This window comes from Trichosurus vulpecula, chromosome 3 (genome assembly GCF_011100635.1).
Source record: "Trichosurus vulpecula isolate mTriVul1 chromosome 3, mTriVul1.pri, whole genome shotgun sequence".
NCBI classification, from domain to species: domain Eukaryota; kingdom Metazoa; phylum Chordata; class Mammalia; order Diprotodontia; family Phalangeridae; genus Trichosurus; species Trichosurus vulpecula.
Window position 1 is genome coordinate 113,174,880 of NC_050575.1, and position 17,787 is coordinate 113,192,666.

General features: G+C 39.5%; 1 protein-coding gene across 2 annotated transcripts in view; it reads right to left on the bottom strand.

Annotated features, from left to right (window-relative positions):
* Positions 1-3,061: 3,061 nt before the first annotated feature.
* The window catches only part of HCK (HCK proto-oncogene, Src family tyrosine kinase), a 40,183-nt gene continuing 25,457 nt past the window's right edge, over positions 3,062-17,787 (bottom strand). For both annotated transcript variants that reach the window (XM_036751375.1, XM_036751374.1), the window contains exons 11-13: positions 13,128-13,281; positions 9,470-9,601; positions 3,062-4,631 (exon numbers count right to left, since the gene is read on the bottom strand). In XM_036751375.1, coding sequence (XP_036607270.1) covers positions 4,429-4,631; positions 9,470-9,601; positions 13,128-13,281 — 489 coding nt within the window. In that variant the 3' untranslated portion in view covers positions 3,062-4,428. The remainder of the gene's footprint in view (positions 4,632-9,469; positions 9,602-13,127; positions 13,282-17,787) is intronic.

Genomic DNA, 17,787 nt, shown 5'->3' on the forward strand with positions numbered 1-17,787 from the left:
TTTCTCATTCTGCCTAGCCTTTGGACCTTAAGGGGTTGACTAGGTTGTATAACATTAATAACTGAAAGAATATACATAACCTTTAGTTCTGGAAACCTGAAACAAGAATGGGCTAAATTCATTAAGGTCCACTTTTTGATAAATCTTATATAAATAAGGAAATATAGATTTTTCATCCTGACGGGTTATTTATTCTTCTGTTGGAATATCATTGACCTGGATGTGTCCTAGTGGCTAGGAAACCAGAGGGGTACACCTGTCAGTGTTCATCTGATTCAATCTCTTTATGTCTTAAACCTCCACTTGGTGCCCAGTATGCACCAGACCTAAGATGAGCCTAATGGGGTCAGGTTTTGAGGACCTTTAAATGTCAAATTTAGAGCCACAAGAGAGCTGAGGATCAAACTTGTTCTTCAGGGAAATCAATTGGGGATGAATTGGAGTGGGCAGAAGTTTGATGCAGGTCAGCCAAACAGGAAGGCTATTGAAATCGGCCAGGTTTGGAGACTTAACTAAGGCAGGAAGGGAAGGGGAGGAGGCATACAGAGCCTACTAAGTGCTAGGCACTATGCCAAGTGTTTCACAGATGTTATCTCATTTGAGCCTCTTGACAACCCTGAGAAAGGTGCTGAGAAAGATTCCCTTTTTACAGAGGAGGAAATTGAAGCAAACAGAGTTTAAGTGACTTGCCCAGGGCCACACAACTAGTAAGTATCTGGGGCTGGATTTGAACTCAGGTCTCTTTAACTTTGAGGCCCAGAGCTATTATTCATTGCACCACCTATCTGCTTATCACCATGCTCACTGTGAGTGATAGGGAAGGAATGTATGGAGTAAGTGTTGTAGCATAGTGGAAGATGTGGCAACTGATTGGATATGTAGTAGTGTGAGTGAGAGTGAGGTGTCAAAGATGACACAAAGTTTCCAGGGGGAATAGGAATCACTCTCAACAATAATGGGGAAGATTGGAAGAAGGATGGGTTTGGGAGGAAAGATACAAACAAACGCTGTTTTGGACAAGTTTGAGATACCTAGAGGACATCCACTTTGAAGTGTTCAGGACTGAAGGGCAGGAGAAAAACAAAGACTAGATATATAGCTGTGGGAATTATTGGCTTAGAGAGGGTCATTGAACCCATGGGAGCTGGTAAGGTCACCAAGTGAGAAAGTATAGAGCAGGAAGGGAAGAGGGCCCAGGACAGGGACTTGGGGCATACCTAAAAGGCAAAGGAGACTGGGAGGTATCAGTCAAAGAGCTAGGACATGAACCAGGAAAGAGCCAAATCTTAAAAGCCAGACAGAAAAGGAAGTATTTAGGAGGAAAGAAAGTCTCCAGAGCTGACAATAATCAGCTACTGCTGTATCTAGATTGCTGCTCCTGTTGCTTTTTTTTTTTTAAAAAAGTTTTATTAATGCTTTTTTTCCCCAATGATTTCAGCCCCTGACAGGAAATAAATAAAACTTCTCCTCTTGTAATGTAGAAGTGCAATTAGGCAAAACAAATGGATCATGTCTGACTAAGTGTGCCTCATTCCACGGATGCTTCTCGTTGTTTCCACTCTCGTGGTTGTTTTAAAGCCACTTTCACATCTATGTTCTCCTTTGATACCACAAGAGAGGCAGAGCCAGTATCTTCATTCCCATTTAATAGATGTTGAAACTGAAGCCCACAGTCCCAGGTAGCCCTGAGCACCTTGAGGCTCCTGATTTATTCAGGGCTTAAGGACCTCAAGGTCCTCTGCCCTGAAAAAGAAGACACAACTGCCAAAGGGGATCAGCTCTATTAGGGCGTCTCCAGGCCTGTGGAGCCGTTGATCCTACAGCCATTTTGGAGAAGAGAGAGGGTGGATCTAACTGACTATAGAGTGCTACTGACGAGAAAGGAGCCTAGTGCTGTATTACAAAAGGCAAGAGCAGATCACAGAAAGCAAATCTTATGCCCCTTTATTGATGGGGAAAACAGATGACAAGGAACAGGGCCTACTGTGGTATATCAGTGCCCTGGAGAAGGTTACAGGACAGGAAGAAGAGGCTTGATGGAGAAAGGGGGAGACAAACCTATTTTTTAAAAACACGAGAGTCAAAGGTAAATCAGAACTTTTCATTTTAAATAAAGTCACAAACTCACGACTCCATGCCACTTTGCTTGTATCTCTCCATTGCAATTATCTCATCCTCCCTATTACTATAGCTATGTATTTATGTCCCTAGTGAGTGGCTGTAGACTCATTATGGGCAGGGTCGTTGCCACCTTCACCTTGGGCTACTCTGTATACTTTTAATGTTCTTGGCTTTTGGAATTCTTCCTCATCCTTTAAAACCTAGTTCAAGTAATACCATCTCTAGGAAGTCTTCCCTCATCCCCTTGGTCAACAGCACTTTTTTTTAATCTCTCCATGGCATTTTCACGTAACGTTATATATTCAAAGTATCTGGGTTTGTGTCTTATACGCCTACTAGATTGTGTGTTCCTTGAGAACCGGGGACGTCTTAGCTAACCTTCGTATTTCTTCCACTTTGTGGCACTAGGTTCTGCACGCAAATGTGTAGCATGGTGCTCTGCACACTTAATGACATAGACTAAATGAACCAGCCCCCAAAGGCAGAGAGTGCTCTGCAAGTAGGCCCTTGACTGCTTGTTGAATAATCAATGAATGAGAGGATTTTTAAAGCTTACTAAGACTTTGTTGTGAGACATGCAGATAAGATGCCACTTTTCTTTGTGTACAGTGGTTATATCCCTGACCCACCACCAACAGGAAGTGTGGTCTGACTGGTTTTTCATATAGCAGGTATTGGCTGCATTGGGCCCTCTGTTTTCTTCTATCATGTATCTCTCATGATTAGGGCAGGAACATGCTAGATGGACAACCAGGGTTCAGGGTGATGGGGGTATAGATGCGTCCATGAGATTGGACCCAGCCCTCGTTCCATTCAGGTCTCTAGCCTTAAATGCCCCAGTGGCCATCTCAATGAAGAAAGGGAGAAGATGCCCACCTCAAACAGAAGTGAATAGTGTGAACTACAGTTGGCATTAATATCCACAGACCCAACTCCTAAGTGCAGTTAAGCCAAGGCAGGACTTTAATGAAGCCGTGGGGGAAAGCTGTGGCTGAGAATGTGGCCATACATACAAGTATGGCCTGAATGGTCTGGCTAATCTGGGAGCCCCTGGAGCCTGTCTTTGTATTCTTTCTTCTCGGGAAGAAAAAACGGGAAGGGAAGATTCAAGCTGACTACATTGTCCTCTGTTATTTTCTTGCCTCCTCCTCAGTCCTCTCAGGAGAGACAGTTTGGAAGTGAATCTTTAGCCTTCCATTTTTGCCTCTGGAGGTAGTGGCTGCCAAGGGGCTTGGAGAAACATCTGAGAAAGCCCAGCTCACAAAGTTCCCATCATCTACCCTCTTAAGTTCCCCTTGTCCTTCAGTGGAGCTGTCCTTTGCCAATCTCCTCCAAAATCATTTCCCAACAATCCCAGCACCCCCTTCACCACAGATAGGTCTCTGACAACCACACTGGCCAATTTGGGATAAGAAATGAAGAGGGTACAGCTACTCACTAGTCCTGACAAGAAAGCCAAAACAATTTCTCTTATGTCTTAATTTGGTCTGGTAGGAGGCCAAATGCCTCTTCTCTTGAGAAATTTTTAATGAGAGGCTAAGCTCACAGCTCTCCTGAGACAGTAGCATGGACAAACTCTCAGATTCCTTTCCTAACACTGTACCAAATTCTATCTCTCTTTACAAGGCAGGTTAGAGGAAAAAAAGATGCACTCCCCTTTCTCTCAGCAGGTGTCGTCTCTGGGAGGTCTCCATCCCAATTTCTTGCTTAGTGAACTGCTAGAAGCTAAGAGGATTTTTGGCAATTGGAAGAAGAAGAATGCGTATCTATCCATAAACTCTGTGGCATTCATAGTGCTTGTATTTGTCCATTTGACCCAGATCTCTCAAAGCTGTGGCTAAAACTGGAATAATAACCATCCCAGTCAATTGCCAATAGCAATATTGACCAACATTCTTCCTAGAAATCAGAGTCAGAGAATGTCAGGACCGAAAGGGCTTTTGGATTGTCAAATGTCATAGCTAGAAGGGACTTTATAATATAGAACACAGAATATTATAACTGGAAGGGATCTTAGAACACAGAAGGTAGAATCTTAGGGCTAGAAGGGACCTCAGAGATCATCTAATCCAATGCCTTCACTTTAAAGCGGAAGACCAGAAAGGGCAAGTGATTTGTCCAATGATCCACTGAGTTAGTGACAGAACTAGAACACAGGTCTCCACACTCCCAGTACCAGAGATGGACCTTGAAATGGAGATAGGAATTAGGAAGATGAATATGGCCAGTAGGTAGTGTGCATGAAAGCAATGTGATGATACGCCGATATGACCCAAGAATTGGTCACAATGCTTAAGACGCCACTCCTCACGGCTGCTTTTGGTACTGGCTCTCAGTGGCAGTATAGAAGTCCTCCAGCACACTCTGGAGATACTCAAATGTAGGCCGATCTTCAGGCTTATTCATCCAGCAGCGAGTCATGATGCTATATAGCTCTTCTGGACAGTTGTTGGTACGAGGCATCCGGTATCCACGATCCAGGGAACGGATCACTTCAGGGTTAGACATTCCTGAAAAACAGAGGAGAAGAGTCAGGTAAAGGAAGGAAAAGTAGGAGCCATCCACATCCTCTCACCTAATTTCACTTTTTACTTGTCATGAATTTGAGGGACATGAAGCTGGGGTTTTAGAGGGGGTGTCCATGGTCTAGAAGTAGTCCAATGTTTACCCTCAACTTTTTTCAGTCTATAATATACCTGTAAACTTAAAAGGTCCCCAAAAGGTATGGTCTCCCTTTGTTCTCTATCTAACCTAGAGATGTTTACCCCAAAGAAGAAAAGATTTAGGGGGACATCCTTACTGTTCTCAAATATCTAAAGGACTGTTATGTAAAAGGTAGATTCAATTTGAACTACACAGCCCCAGAGAACAGTATGGGACTCTAATATGGAGGCTATAAAGAGGCAGATTTCACCTCAGTATGTGAACACACTTCCTAAAAATTAAGGTGGTTTAGAGATATGGCTGCCTTGGTGAGTGTTGAGCTGCCTGTCACTGATGGTGTTTAAGCAGAGGCTGAAAGACCATTTATCTGAGATGATGTAGAAAGGATTCATGTACTAGACATGGGGTTGGGCAAAATAATCTCTCTTCCAGTTCTGGGGTTCTGTTATTCTAGTGATCTATCTATATCCTTTACCATAGCACACAAAATATATATGTACATATATGTATAGATGTATGTATACTCCGTCCTTTTCATGGTGATGGTCATTTGCTACAAGTGGTATTGAAGAATGGCAGCCTGACTGCTCTAACTAGACTTCACAGGGCCATCTATACTTTTGGCTCTCTACTTTTCAGCTCAAGTGAACTGTTTTTTTTTCTGGAAAGCATGTCCTGGAAACTGGCTTATAGTAATTATTATTAACATTTTTTGGAGGCAATCGGGGTTAAGTGACCTGCCCAGGGTCACACAAGTAGTAAATGTCTGAGGCTATATTTGAACTCAGATCTTCCTGACTTCAGAATCAGTTCTCTATCCACTGCGCCACCTAGCTGCCCCTACTTATAGTAATTAAACTCACAAGAGTCTAATTGATAAGCCAGAAGAGCAATTTTGTAATAAAAATGCTAGTTATAATAATATATGGTTTTCATATAGCCCTGTATTGTTAAAAAAACTTTATATATTATACATTATCTTATTTGATCTTCATAGTATCTCCTGTGAAATTCATTATCTATGTTTTACAGAAGGGGAAAATGAGACCCAGAGAAGGGGGAATGGCAATCAAGGCCAACCAATTAGAATGTAGAAGGAAGGAAATAAGCATTTACTATATGCCAGGTACTGTGCTAAGCGCTTTACAAATATTATCTCATTTGATTCTCACAACAATCCTGGGAAAGGGGTACTACCCATTTTACAGTTGAGGAAACTGAGGCAAATACTGGTTAAATGACTTTCCCAGAGTCATAGTATATGCCTGAGGCTGGATTTGAACTTGGCTCTTCCAGACTTCAGGTCTAACACTCTATCCACTGTGCCACCTAGCTGCTTCTAATGTGGTAGAATCGGGATAGGAACCCAGGTCTTCTGACTCCAACTCTAGGATTCTTTCTACCACACCAAAAGCTACTAAGACAGTCCTGTCTGCCAAATAGCTCATCCTTCCCTGTGGGAAAGTCTACTTGGAAAAGCTAATCAATAAGAGAAGGTTGCTTGGCAACAGCAGTACATGACAAAGGGAGTTAGAAGGTCTGAAGCACTAGTTATCCAGATGCTTTCCTCCAGCAGAGGAATAAGGTAGTGCAGTGAAAGAAACATCTTGGTTTCTTGGTTTTGTATTCAGAAGGCTTGGGTTCCAGTCTTGGCCCCACTAGATACTAGTTGGCTGATTGTCATTTTCTTTCTTTGGGCTTCAGATGGGAGGGCTGCTATGAAGGTCAAATGAGATAATGTATTAAAATGTTTGGTAACCATAAAGTTCTATGCAAAAATTATCTATTAACATAAAGAGTATTATTAGTAAGTTGCTACTGTTTTTTATTGTGAGGCTCTGTTTCTTTTTCATTGTGACATGTTCTCATTTTCTTCATTTGTAGAATGAAGGTATTGGACCCAAATAACTGGAGAAATAATAATCGCTCATGGGTAGGCTAAGCCAATGTATTAAAAATGACAATACTCTCTGAATGAATTAGTTTACTTATTTGGTACATAATTACCAAATGATTACTTTATGGAGCTAGAAAAAATCATTTGGAGAATCAAAAGGTCAAGAATTTTAAAGGAAGTAACAAAAAAAGTGAGGAGGAAGGGGGCGTCTAACCAGGTCTCAGACTATATACTAAACAGAAATAATCATCAAAACTATTTGAAACTAGTGGAAAAAATGGAGAGGTTGATCAGTGGAACAAATTAAATATATAGTATACAGAAGCAAATGAACATAATAGCATAGCGTTTTTTATTCATTCATAATGTTCAACAAACACAAAGACTTTAGCTACTGAAATATGAACTCAGTATTCAGCAAAAAGTCTCTTGGAAAACTGCAAAGCAGTCCAGCAGAAATTAGATATAGACCAGATCCTCACACCATATATCAAAATAAGCTTCAACAGGATATGTGACTTGGATATAAAAGGTCACATCATAAACATATTAGAGAAGCAAAAAAGAAATTACCTTTTATAACTACTGATGGGGGAAGAGTTTATGACCAAAGAACAGGATAACAGAAGATTAAATGGACAATTTTGATTACATAAAGTTAAAAGGCTTTTATACAAACAAATATAGGTTTAACAATAAGTTAAAATTATAAAGGAAACAGTTAATTAGGAAAAAAAGTGTCTGGCAAGTTTCCCTAATAAAGGTCTCATCTCAAAGATATATAAGAAATGAGTTCAAATTGATAAGAACAAGAACAATTTCCCAATAAATAAGTGGTCAAAGGATATGAACAGACAGGTAATTTATAAAGCAATAAATCCAAGGTATCAACAACCATATGAAAAAAATGCTTCAAATCACTAAAAAACAGAGAAATGCAAGTTAATGAGGTTTTATCTTGTACCAATCAGATTGATAAAGATGATCCTCCCCACCCCCGCTCCAAAAAAAGAGAATATTACAAATGTTGGAGGGGCTATGGTAATACAAGCATACTAATGCAATTTTGATGAATCTGTGAATTGGTACAGCCACTCTGAAAAGCAGAAAGGAACTGTGCCAAAAAGTCACTAGATTGTGCCTACCCTTTGACCCAGGGATATCACTACTAATCCTATATCCCAAAGAGACCAGAGGAAGAGGGAAAGTTCACATATGTGCAAAAATAATTATAGCAGCGATTTTTGTATTGAAAAAGAACTGTAAATGAAGGGGGGAGTGCCATCAATTGGGGAAGGTCTGAAAAAATTATGATTATATGAATTTAATTTAATATTATTATGCCAAAAGAAATAATAAATGGGATGGTTTTGGAGAAACCCATGAATACATATTAATAGATGTAGAGTGAAGTAGGAAGGATTATGAGGACAGTTTATACAATAATAACAACCTTCTGTCATCACAAACAACTTTGAAAGACGTAAGAACTCTTAAGTAATACAATAAACAACCATGAGCCCAGAGGATTAATGAAGTTTGCTACTTATTTCTTGACAGAAAAGTAATAGATTCAAAATTCAGAGTGAATCATCTATTTTTGGACATGGACAATGTGGAAATTTCTTTTGCCTGACTATATATATTTGTTACAAGGGTCTCATCTTTCTTTTCTTTTCTTTTTTCTCTTTTTTCTCTCCTTCTCTCCTTCTCTCCTTCTTTCTCTCTCTCTCTCTCTCTCTCTCTCTCTCTCTCTCTCTCTCTCTCTCTCCTCCCTCCCTCCTCCCCTTCCTCTTTCCCTCCCTTCTTCCTTACCTCTCTCCCTCCCTCCCTCCCTCCCTCCTTCCCTTCCTTCCTTCCTTCCTTCCTTCCTTCCTATTTGGAGGGAGAATGAATAGCAATAGAGATCTTTGCCCACAAGAAATGAGAAGAGAACCACAAACAAGACAGCTTTGAAAGTTACGTGTTAAATTTATTATATTCTTAAAAAGAAAAACAAGTTCTACATGTTAGAAGTTCATAGTTTCATGTACAATCCCATCCTGTTCTACAGCATATATGGAAATAATCAAAATTAAAAGAAAGATAAATAAAATGAGAAGGATGAACTGGATGATAATCTCTAAGGCTCCTTTTAGTTCTCATTCTTATGTAATAATGACTCACAACTATGAAGTATAAAGCATTTTCTTTATAAAAATCCTTTTGAAATAAGCAGAACATTCTTCTCTGGTCAGTGTTAGGGACACAATGGCAAATTCCTACTCCCCAGCTTTAATTCTTCGATACTATCGTCAAAAGCAGCCCTCTGTACTGCCAGCCTCACAGGACTACTAAAAAGTTTAAGTGAGATCGTGAGTAAGGCACTTTGCAACTGTAAAGCATTCTAAAACTTTAATCAGTTTTATGTACAGGCTACATTTGTTCTCCAAATTTAGTTTACCTAAAATATGAGATTGGCCTAGAACAGGTGTTATTTTCAGAGTATATTTATATGATACTTACATATTTTCAAAGAGATTTTACGTTAGGGATACAACTTGGATTTGGGATAACATAATATTATTGTACCTCTGGCAAACTTATGTCCCTAAAGCACTGAATACACATACTACTTTCTGTTCAACAATTTTTAATGGTTCTTTAATCCTATTTCATTGAGTCCAAGCTCCTCTGACATGCTTTTAAGGCCCTAATTATTCTAGTTTCATAATCTTTACCATCTCCTCACTTTTCCCTCATTCCATAATACAGTTCCTTTGCTCCTGAAGGAATCATCTTCCTTACCTGGGTAGGGAATCCGGCCGTAAGTGACAATCTCCATCAGGAGGATGCCAAAGGACCACACATCTGACTTGATGGTAAAGGAGCCGTAGTTGATGGCCTCTGGAGCTGTCCACTTGATGGGAAACTTGGCTCCTGTTGAAGGATAGAGTTGAGTCAAAAGAGTCAACTGCAGGGATAAGGGTGCGGGGGAGTTATGGTGTGAATGGGATCCCCAAATGGCCAGCATCTCTTCCCTGGTTCAGCTGTCCACCCTACCCTCATACACGCCCAGGAACTTTCAGGTAGAAGTCTCGGAGTGCAGTTAGGGAATGAAACGCATGTGTTGGTTTTCTTGAACACAGCAAGAATCTTGGTGTGGGTGCTCCCTACACTGAGTTTTATCTCAGTCCTTCCACTTAATAATAGCTAGCTTAAGGAAGCATTATCAGAATCAAATAAGGTAATATAGTTAAATATGCATATACACATAATTTGTAAAAGTAAGACTCTATAAAAAGGAGAGCTTACATTTACATGGATTAATACTTCAAAGTTCTGAGAAAGTATTTTGAAAACCTGAAAGCATCATAGAAATGTAAGTTAGTATTATTTTTGGACTAGACCTGTGATTTCACTGATATAGGCAATTCTCAATGAGGAGACTCTCTCAGCCAATGCAGCTTGGCTTCTGCTTTGTAATTTATAGTTGGAAAGGAGTTCTTAGCCTTTTTTTGGTGTCATGATCTTCTCTAGCAGTCTGGTAAAATTTATGGTCCTCTTCTCGGAAGAATGTTTTTAAATGTATAAAATGCAATACAGAGGATTATAAGAGAAACCACTTTTATTATTGAAATACATTTATCAAAATATTTTTTAAAACAAGTTCACAGACCCCAGGTTAAGAACCCCTGTCTTAAAGAGTTGCTAGAAGTAGCAAGAGGCATGCTGGGCCTGGAGACAGGGAGACCTAAGTTCAAATCCAATCTCAGATATGTACTGACTATGTGACCCTGGCTGAGTCATTTAAGCTCTGTTAGCTTCTGTTTCCTCAACTTTAAAATGTGGATTATAACAGGATCAAATGAAATAATATTTGTAAAGTGCTAAGCAGTGTTTAGTGTATATTATATATATACACACACACATATATATGTACACACATCCATATATATGCACACACATATACATACATATGTACATATATGTATATCTACAAAAATAACCCTGGGCAAGTCACTTAACCTCTTAGAGGAAAGGGAAAGTAATAAGCATATGTATGTGTGTGTATGTGTGTGTATAATACATATGTAATAACACATTATATGTGATACATATAATATATGAATGTAACATATTATTGTATGTGTATACATATATACCATATCTATATCTATGTGTAAAATACATATATTAGATAATATATTATAAAATACCTATATAATATATGCACATATACTATATTATATAATGCATATAATAGAGACATGTATGGCTATCTAAATGTATATATTATAACACATGTATATATTATGTATGTGTATAGCATGTATATATAATATACGCATGTATATGTATATGTATGCATGGGCATAGCCAATATATATATATATATACACTTTATATATTATGTATAGGTATAATATATAATGTAATAATATATTGTATAACTACATATTATATATAATACATATATAACACTATATATAATATATAAAATGTTATATAAATGTATTATATATAATATGCCTATTCTCTTCCCTTCCCTCTAAGAAGTTAAGTAGTTTGCCCAGGGTCACACAGGCCAGAGGCAGGCCTTGAACTCAGGTCTTCCTGAGTCTGAGGCCAATTCTGCTACTCAGTTATTAGTATATCAGTGGGAGTTCTCCGACCTCTAGCATACACTGAAGTCCCTCCTCACCTTTAATAAATGGTTTCATGAATTGCTGTAGCCAAAAAAAAGAAATTCCCTAGTGTCCAATCTTCTGTTGACGAGCCTTTCAACCCTTAGCTAGGTTGGTCCTTACACAAGAGACACACAATCAGTCAATGAATTGTCCTCCCTTTGAAGCTTTCCCAGTTTAGGAGGATCAATAATGAATTGCCCTTTCAACCCTTGGAACTTCTGGCACACACTTTTTGCTTTTTGGCCAGTTGATGTTTTCTTCTAAATATTTACAAATGTTTTGGGGGGTGATGCAAGACGTAATGCTTAACATAGGGTACATATGCTTATGTTTTTTGGAGAGGTTATTGGTGTCCTCATTTTTTTGATAAAAGGTATGCGATACCTAGGGAAGCTACGTAAGTGATGAGGCTTTCATCTGAAAGGAAAGTAGTGAAATGATTTGCTATGACTGATATGCCACCGGGAAATTTTGAAGTCAATAATTATGAATCTTACCCAGGCCTACTGCTTTCCACTTCTGCAAACAAACTAATGTTTCAGTCATTGCCTTTGATGGTGGCTTTTTGTCATTCGTTTTATATACAGTTCACTAGCAGCCTGGGTTCTTGCAACCATAAAGGCAATTAGAAAATTTCTTTCATTTTTCATGGGTTCTCTTTCTCCTCTGACTTTTTTTTTGCTTTTCAAACCTCTGTGCTTAAGTTTGATGGTTGTAAATTACGTATTTTGTTCTTTTCTTTCATCTCCTCTTTTCCTTTTTTGTTTCTGCCCTTCTTTTTCTCTTCCTTTCTCCTTTCTTCTTTCCCTTTCCTCTCTTCTTCCCCCTCCTCCCCCTCTCTTCTCTCCTTTTCCTCTCTCTCTCCTTTTCCTTCCCTCTCCTATCTTCTACCTCCCTTTCCTGTCTTTACCCCATTCCTCTCCTTTCCCCCCTTTCTTTTTTTCCTTTTACTTTCCATTCTCCCTTTTTTCTCCTCTCTCCTCTCTATCTTCTTGTTCTACAACCTCCCCATCCTGGTCTCTGAATTTCCATCTTTTTCTCTGTCATTTCACAAAGTATACATTCAGTGAAACCAGTCCCTATCTAAGATAAAAACTGATTCTACAACTTTAAAAGGTAAGGCTAGATGCTCTCCTATCTAGTCCTCATGGGTTGGGCCAGGTCTCCTCAAAGCAGTTGGACCTCCATTCTCATTCTCATTCATACCTCACCCTGCTCCCTACACCTAAGATTTGGCCTGAAATCTCCTCCATTAGTCACTAATGGCCCAGGCAGCCAAGTATAAACTCTCATTAGGACAATCAAATTTTCGAATCTAGGCCTGGAGGAGACAGGTCAGTTTTGAAGAGGAGAGTTATAAGCTAATATATCTAAAAAAAAAAAGACCATCCACCTGTCCGTTTTACAGAGAGGGAGAGTGTCTGCCCAATGCCACACAGATGGTAAGCAGTGGATTTGGGACTCAAACCCAGATCCTCTCTGACTCCAAATCCAAAACTGTTTCAAGTGTACCACACTGTCTCCAGCCTCTTCATTTGGCAGATGCTGAAACAGGCTCAAAGACATTAAATGTCTTGCCCAAAGTCATACAAGCAGTTAGTGTTAGGGATGGGCAAGGACTGAGGTCTCCTAAGGCTCATTCTCTTTGTCCCTGGCTGATCCACAAGGTTGAAGCCTAAGAAAAAGGAGATGTCAGACTCGGCATGAAAAAGGTTGTAGCAGGATAACTAAAGGGTGTTTCAGGGAGAGAGAAAAGAGGTCATGACATTGCCTACCTTCTCGAGCATTGTATAGGTTGTCCTCAATGAGCCGTGCCAGGCCAAAGTCAGCAATCTTACACACCAGGGTGGAGGAGACGAGGATGTTGGCTGCTCTTAGATCTCGGTGGATATAGTTCCTCAGCTCAATGAAGGCCATTCCTTCAGCAATCTACAATGCCAAAAACAGAGACAACCATTCTCAAACTTAAGCCAAATTCCAAGCAGCTGAGGAGGAGCTAACCAAGCAAGTGTTGCCCATTGTCTTCCTCCCCTCTGAGAACCCTTCTGCGCCCAGATTAAGATAAGCCTGAGTCCACTAAGACCATCTGGGCTTGGATCAGCTATTGGACTTCTTCTAGATTGTTAGTCTTGCGTCTTGGACAAATGATCATTCAGCCATGAGGTGACCATGTCGATTTTTGGACAATTTTAGTTTAAGTTCTTTCCCACACTGAACTGAAATCTGTCCTTATAACTTTGAACCCATTGTTCTAGAGCTGCCAACAGCAGAACAGGCTGCCCTGGAGGGTAGAAGTTTCCCCATCCCTGGAGGTCTTCTAGTGGACGCTGGTTGACCACTTTTCAGAAATGTTGTAACAGGCTTGATCCCTGCTCTGATAAAGGTAGGACTGTATCCCCTCCACAACCCTTTCCAGGTTTGAGATTCTGTGTTCACTTCGCCCCATCCTTGAAATAACTGGATATTCACTTTGTGCATATTTTATATTTACCTGCATACATGTTTCTCTCAGTAGAATGTAAACTCCTTGAGGGTAGGGTTATTTTTTCTTTTTTTGCCTTATCCTCATAACCTAAAACAGTACCTGGATTGTAAGGGCATTTAAATGCTTGCTGAATTGAATTGAAGGGTTCTCTGAGATCACATAGAATGAAGATGTTCCCTCTTCCCTATAACAGATCTGTATGTAAATAACAGTTGTTTCTGTTTTGACCAGAAACCCTGAGGGTCTTCCCTTCCCAGATCTATTTTTTTAAAAGAGGCTATTCTTTGCCTAATTTTTTTTTTATTAAACCTTAATCACTGAATGGGCACTGCCTCACTCAAACTGAGACCTGTTAAAGACCTTAGCTTGAAAAGGCCACGGGGGCCCCACTGCATCATGGGCCATCTCCAGTTGTCCTGATCGATATCTGGCCACTGGACCCAGATGGCTCTGGAGGAGAAAGTAAGGCTGGTGATTTTGCACAGTCCTCCCTAACTTAAATCCAATTCACTTGCATGTCATGGCATCACCTCCCTGATGTCCTCTTTGATAACAAAAGACAACAACTTATCAATTCTTCCCCTGCCCCCATCATCTGTTTTTTTTCCAAGCTAAACATCCTTGGGATAATTGACTCAGTGAGTCAGTGTTAACTCAAGTTACTTGGACAAGCTGGTTGACCAAATACTTTTTAACATTTTTTTTTGGCAGACACCTGAGAAATACTAACAAACAGTTCATTTTTGACCTAGGGACAAATGTAGTAATGGTGAAACTTCAAAAATGGTCTGAGTAAAGGGACTTTAGCACACAGAGTATTAAAACTGGAGGAAGAGCCCGGAGAACTAGGAATTCAAATCCAAGTCCTGACTCCAAATAGAGTATTCTTTCTAGTGCATGATACCACCTTAGAATGTGAATACAAAATGTCAGAACTTGAAGAGAACTTGGAAAATAGAGCTGGAAGAGAACTTATAACTCTTCTGGTCCAACTTCTTCATTTCACAGAGGAGGAAACAGGCCCAGAGAAGGGTCATGAAGTACCTAAAGTTGCAGACTAAGAGGCAGGATTTGGTTTTCAAACTGAAGTCTTCTAAGCATATGTCCAGTAAGCTTTCATATATCCTATGCTATCTTATTCAAGAGGAACCCAGGTGACCAGAACCATCAGCTAACTGGGAATGCTTTCCTAATCCACTTTGAGGGGTTGGAAGCAAATGGCAAGGAAATCAGCTCATACCAGAGATTAAGTACAAAAATCAACCTCTAGGACACAGGCTGGGTTGTAGACTAGAGATCTAGGTGGCACAATGGCTACAGCACTGGACTCATGCCACAAAGACATGAGTTTGAATCTTGCCTCAGTCAATTATCTATGTGGTCCTATGAAAATCACTTAATTTCTCTCAGATTAAGTTTTCTCATCTTTAAAATGAGGATAATAACAATATCTACTGGTGATATCATAAAGAAATTAGAGAAGCAAGAAAGAACTTGCCAGGAAGATGTATGAATAGGAGAAGAGTTCATGATCAAACAAGAGACGGAGGGGTCACATAAGGTGAAGTCAACAATTTTGATTAAGTAAAATTAAAAAGTTTTTGCACAAACAAAACCAATGCAGTTAAAATTAGAAGAAAAACAGGTAAATGGGGAAAAAAATCTTTGCAGCAAGTTTCTCTGATAAAGGTCTCATTACTAAGATATATAGGGAATTGATTCAAATTGCACTCCTTATTTGATAAATTGTCAAATGTTATGAAAGGCACTTTTTCAGAGGAAGAAATCCAAGTTATCAATATGAAAAAATGCTCCAAATCATTATTATTTTGAAAAATGCCAATTAATACAATTTTGAGATTCTACCTCCTACCTTTCAGAGTGGCAAAGTTGACAAAAAAAGAAAATGAGAAATGCTGGAGGGGCTATGGGAAAACAGGCATATTAATGTACTATTGATGGAGCTGTGAACTGTTCCAGCCAATCTGGAAAGCAATTTAGAATTATATCCAAAAAGCTATTAAGCTGTGTATACCCTTTGGCTCAATAATACTACGATTTGGCCTATATCCCAAAGAAATCAAAGAAAGAGGAGAAGGAACTATATGTATAGAAATATTTATAGCAGCTCTTTTGTGGTGGCAAATAATTGGAAACTGAGGGTGCCCCTCAATTGCAGAATGTCTGAACAAGCTATGGCCTATGAATGTGATGGAGTTACCATTATGCTGAAAGAAATGAGCAAGGTGCTAGTTTCAGACAAACCTGGGGAGACTTGTATGAATTTGTACAGAATAAAATGAACAGAACCAGGACAACAGTTTATTCAACAACAATAATAAAGACAAACCACTTTGAAAGACTTAGGAACCCTGATCAATACATTGACCAACCACAATTTCAGAGAACTTAAAATGAAACAGTCTATTCACCTCCTGACAGCGGGGTGATAACTCAGAATGCCAATTGAGATACTTTTTTTTCATTTCCAATGCAGGAATTTGTTTTATTTGACTATACATGTTTACCACAGGGGTTTTGTTTTTCTTGTTTTCTTAATGGATGGGGGTGGGGTGGGGATTGAGAAAGATAGGAGGGGAAGAAGGTAGAGCTTCATGAAAATAAAATAAAATTTAATTTAAAAATAATAACACCTACCTCACAGGGTTGTTGTGGATCTAAGGGGATGATACATGTAAAACCCTTAGTAAACTTTGCAAATACTGTAAATGTTAGCTATTATTCTTACTAGGATTGGGACTGTGATTTCATTAGTATAGGAAACTCCTGGGTGAGAAAACTCCATTTACCAATGCAGGATGGTGCCTTCTTTGCAACTTAAGAGTTTTAGAGAGTTAAATGATTTGGCCAGTGCTGCATAGCCAGTATATATTACAGGTGACACTGGAACTTGTCTTCTTGGCTCTGAGGCAACTCTAAGGTCCACTAGGTCAATTATTATTAAAAGGTTTCTGGCCTTATCTAACTGGGGTACTCAACTAGAGCCTCATTCCCAAGAAGCTCTTATAACCTGAGTTCTGCTCTATTTGTTCAGTGTAGAGAGGGCCGAGAGAGTAGCCTGGGCACCCAGGGACTTGAGGACCTCCAACCAAGATGGTGATGTCCTAGGTAGGCTGCACCAGCAGATGGCAGCAAATGAACATCATTGTCCCAAAGCCAGACAGTGGATCAGAATCTGATTCCTGGCTTTGGATTTTCTGAGACTCCTTTAGGCTCAAAGGACTTAGAAATGGAAGGGACCTTAGAGGCCATCTGTGTCAATTCCCTCATTTTACAGATGAGGAAACTGAGTTCCAGGGACCTAAGGTTACAGAGTTAGTAAATGGCAGAGTTAGGTTTTATATTCAGATTTTCGAACATCAAAAACTGATGTTTTTTCTTTAATACCATATTCTTAATCTGGGGGTCTGTAGGCTCCTAAAGGGTATATGGATAGATTTCAGGGGGCCCTTAAGCTTGGATGGGAAAAAATTATATTTTTATTTTCAGTAACTACCAGGTGAAATTTAGCATTTCTTTCAATTATTTAGAACCATTATTCTGAGAAGGGGTCCATAGGCTTTATTAGATTGCCAAAGGGGCCCACCACACAGAAAACAGGTTAAGAGCCCCAGCTTTGCACTGGGTGCTGACTTTGTAGTCAGGGGTTTGGGGTAGGACTTTTGGTTATCTCACTTACTACCTGTATAATTAGGAAAAGTCATTTAACCTATCTGGGCTTCAGTTTCTTCTTCATCTGTAAAATGAAAGAGGTTGGACTAGATGACCTCTTAGGGCCCTCCAAACCGATCTCCAAATCTATGATCCTATATACCACGCTACCTTTTACAGGCTACTGGGTGCTGCTGGCCTCCTGGGGCTCAATTTAATTTAATAAATACATATTCCCTTATTAAGGGCTCAGTTGTTAGGGTCTGAATCCTCAGGAT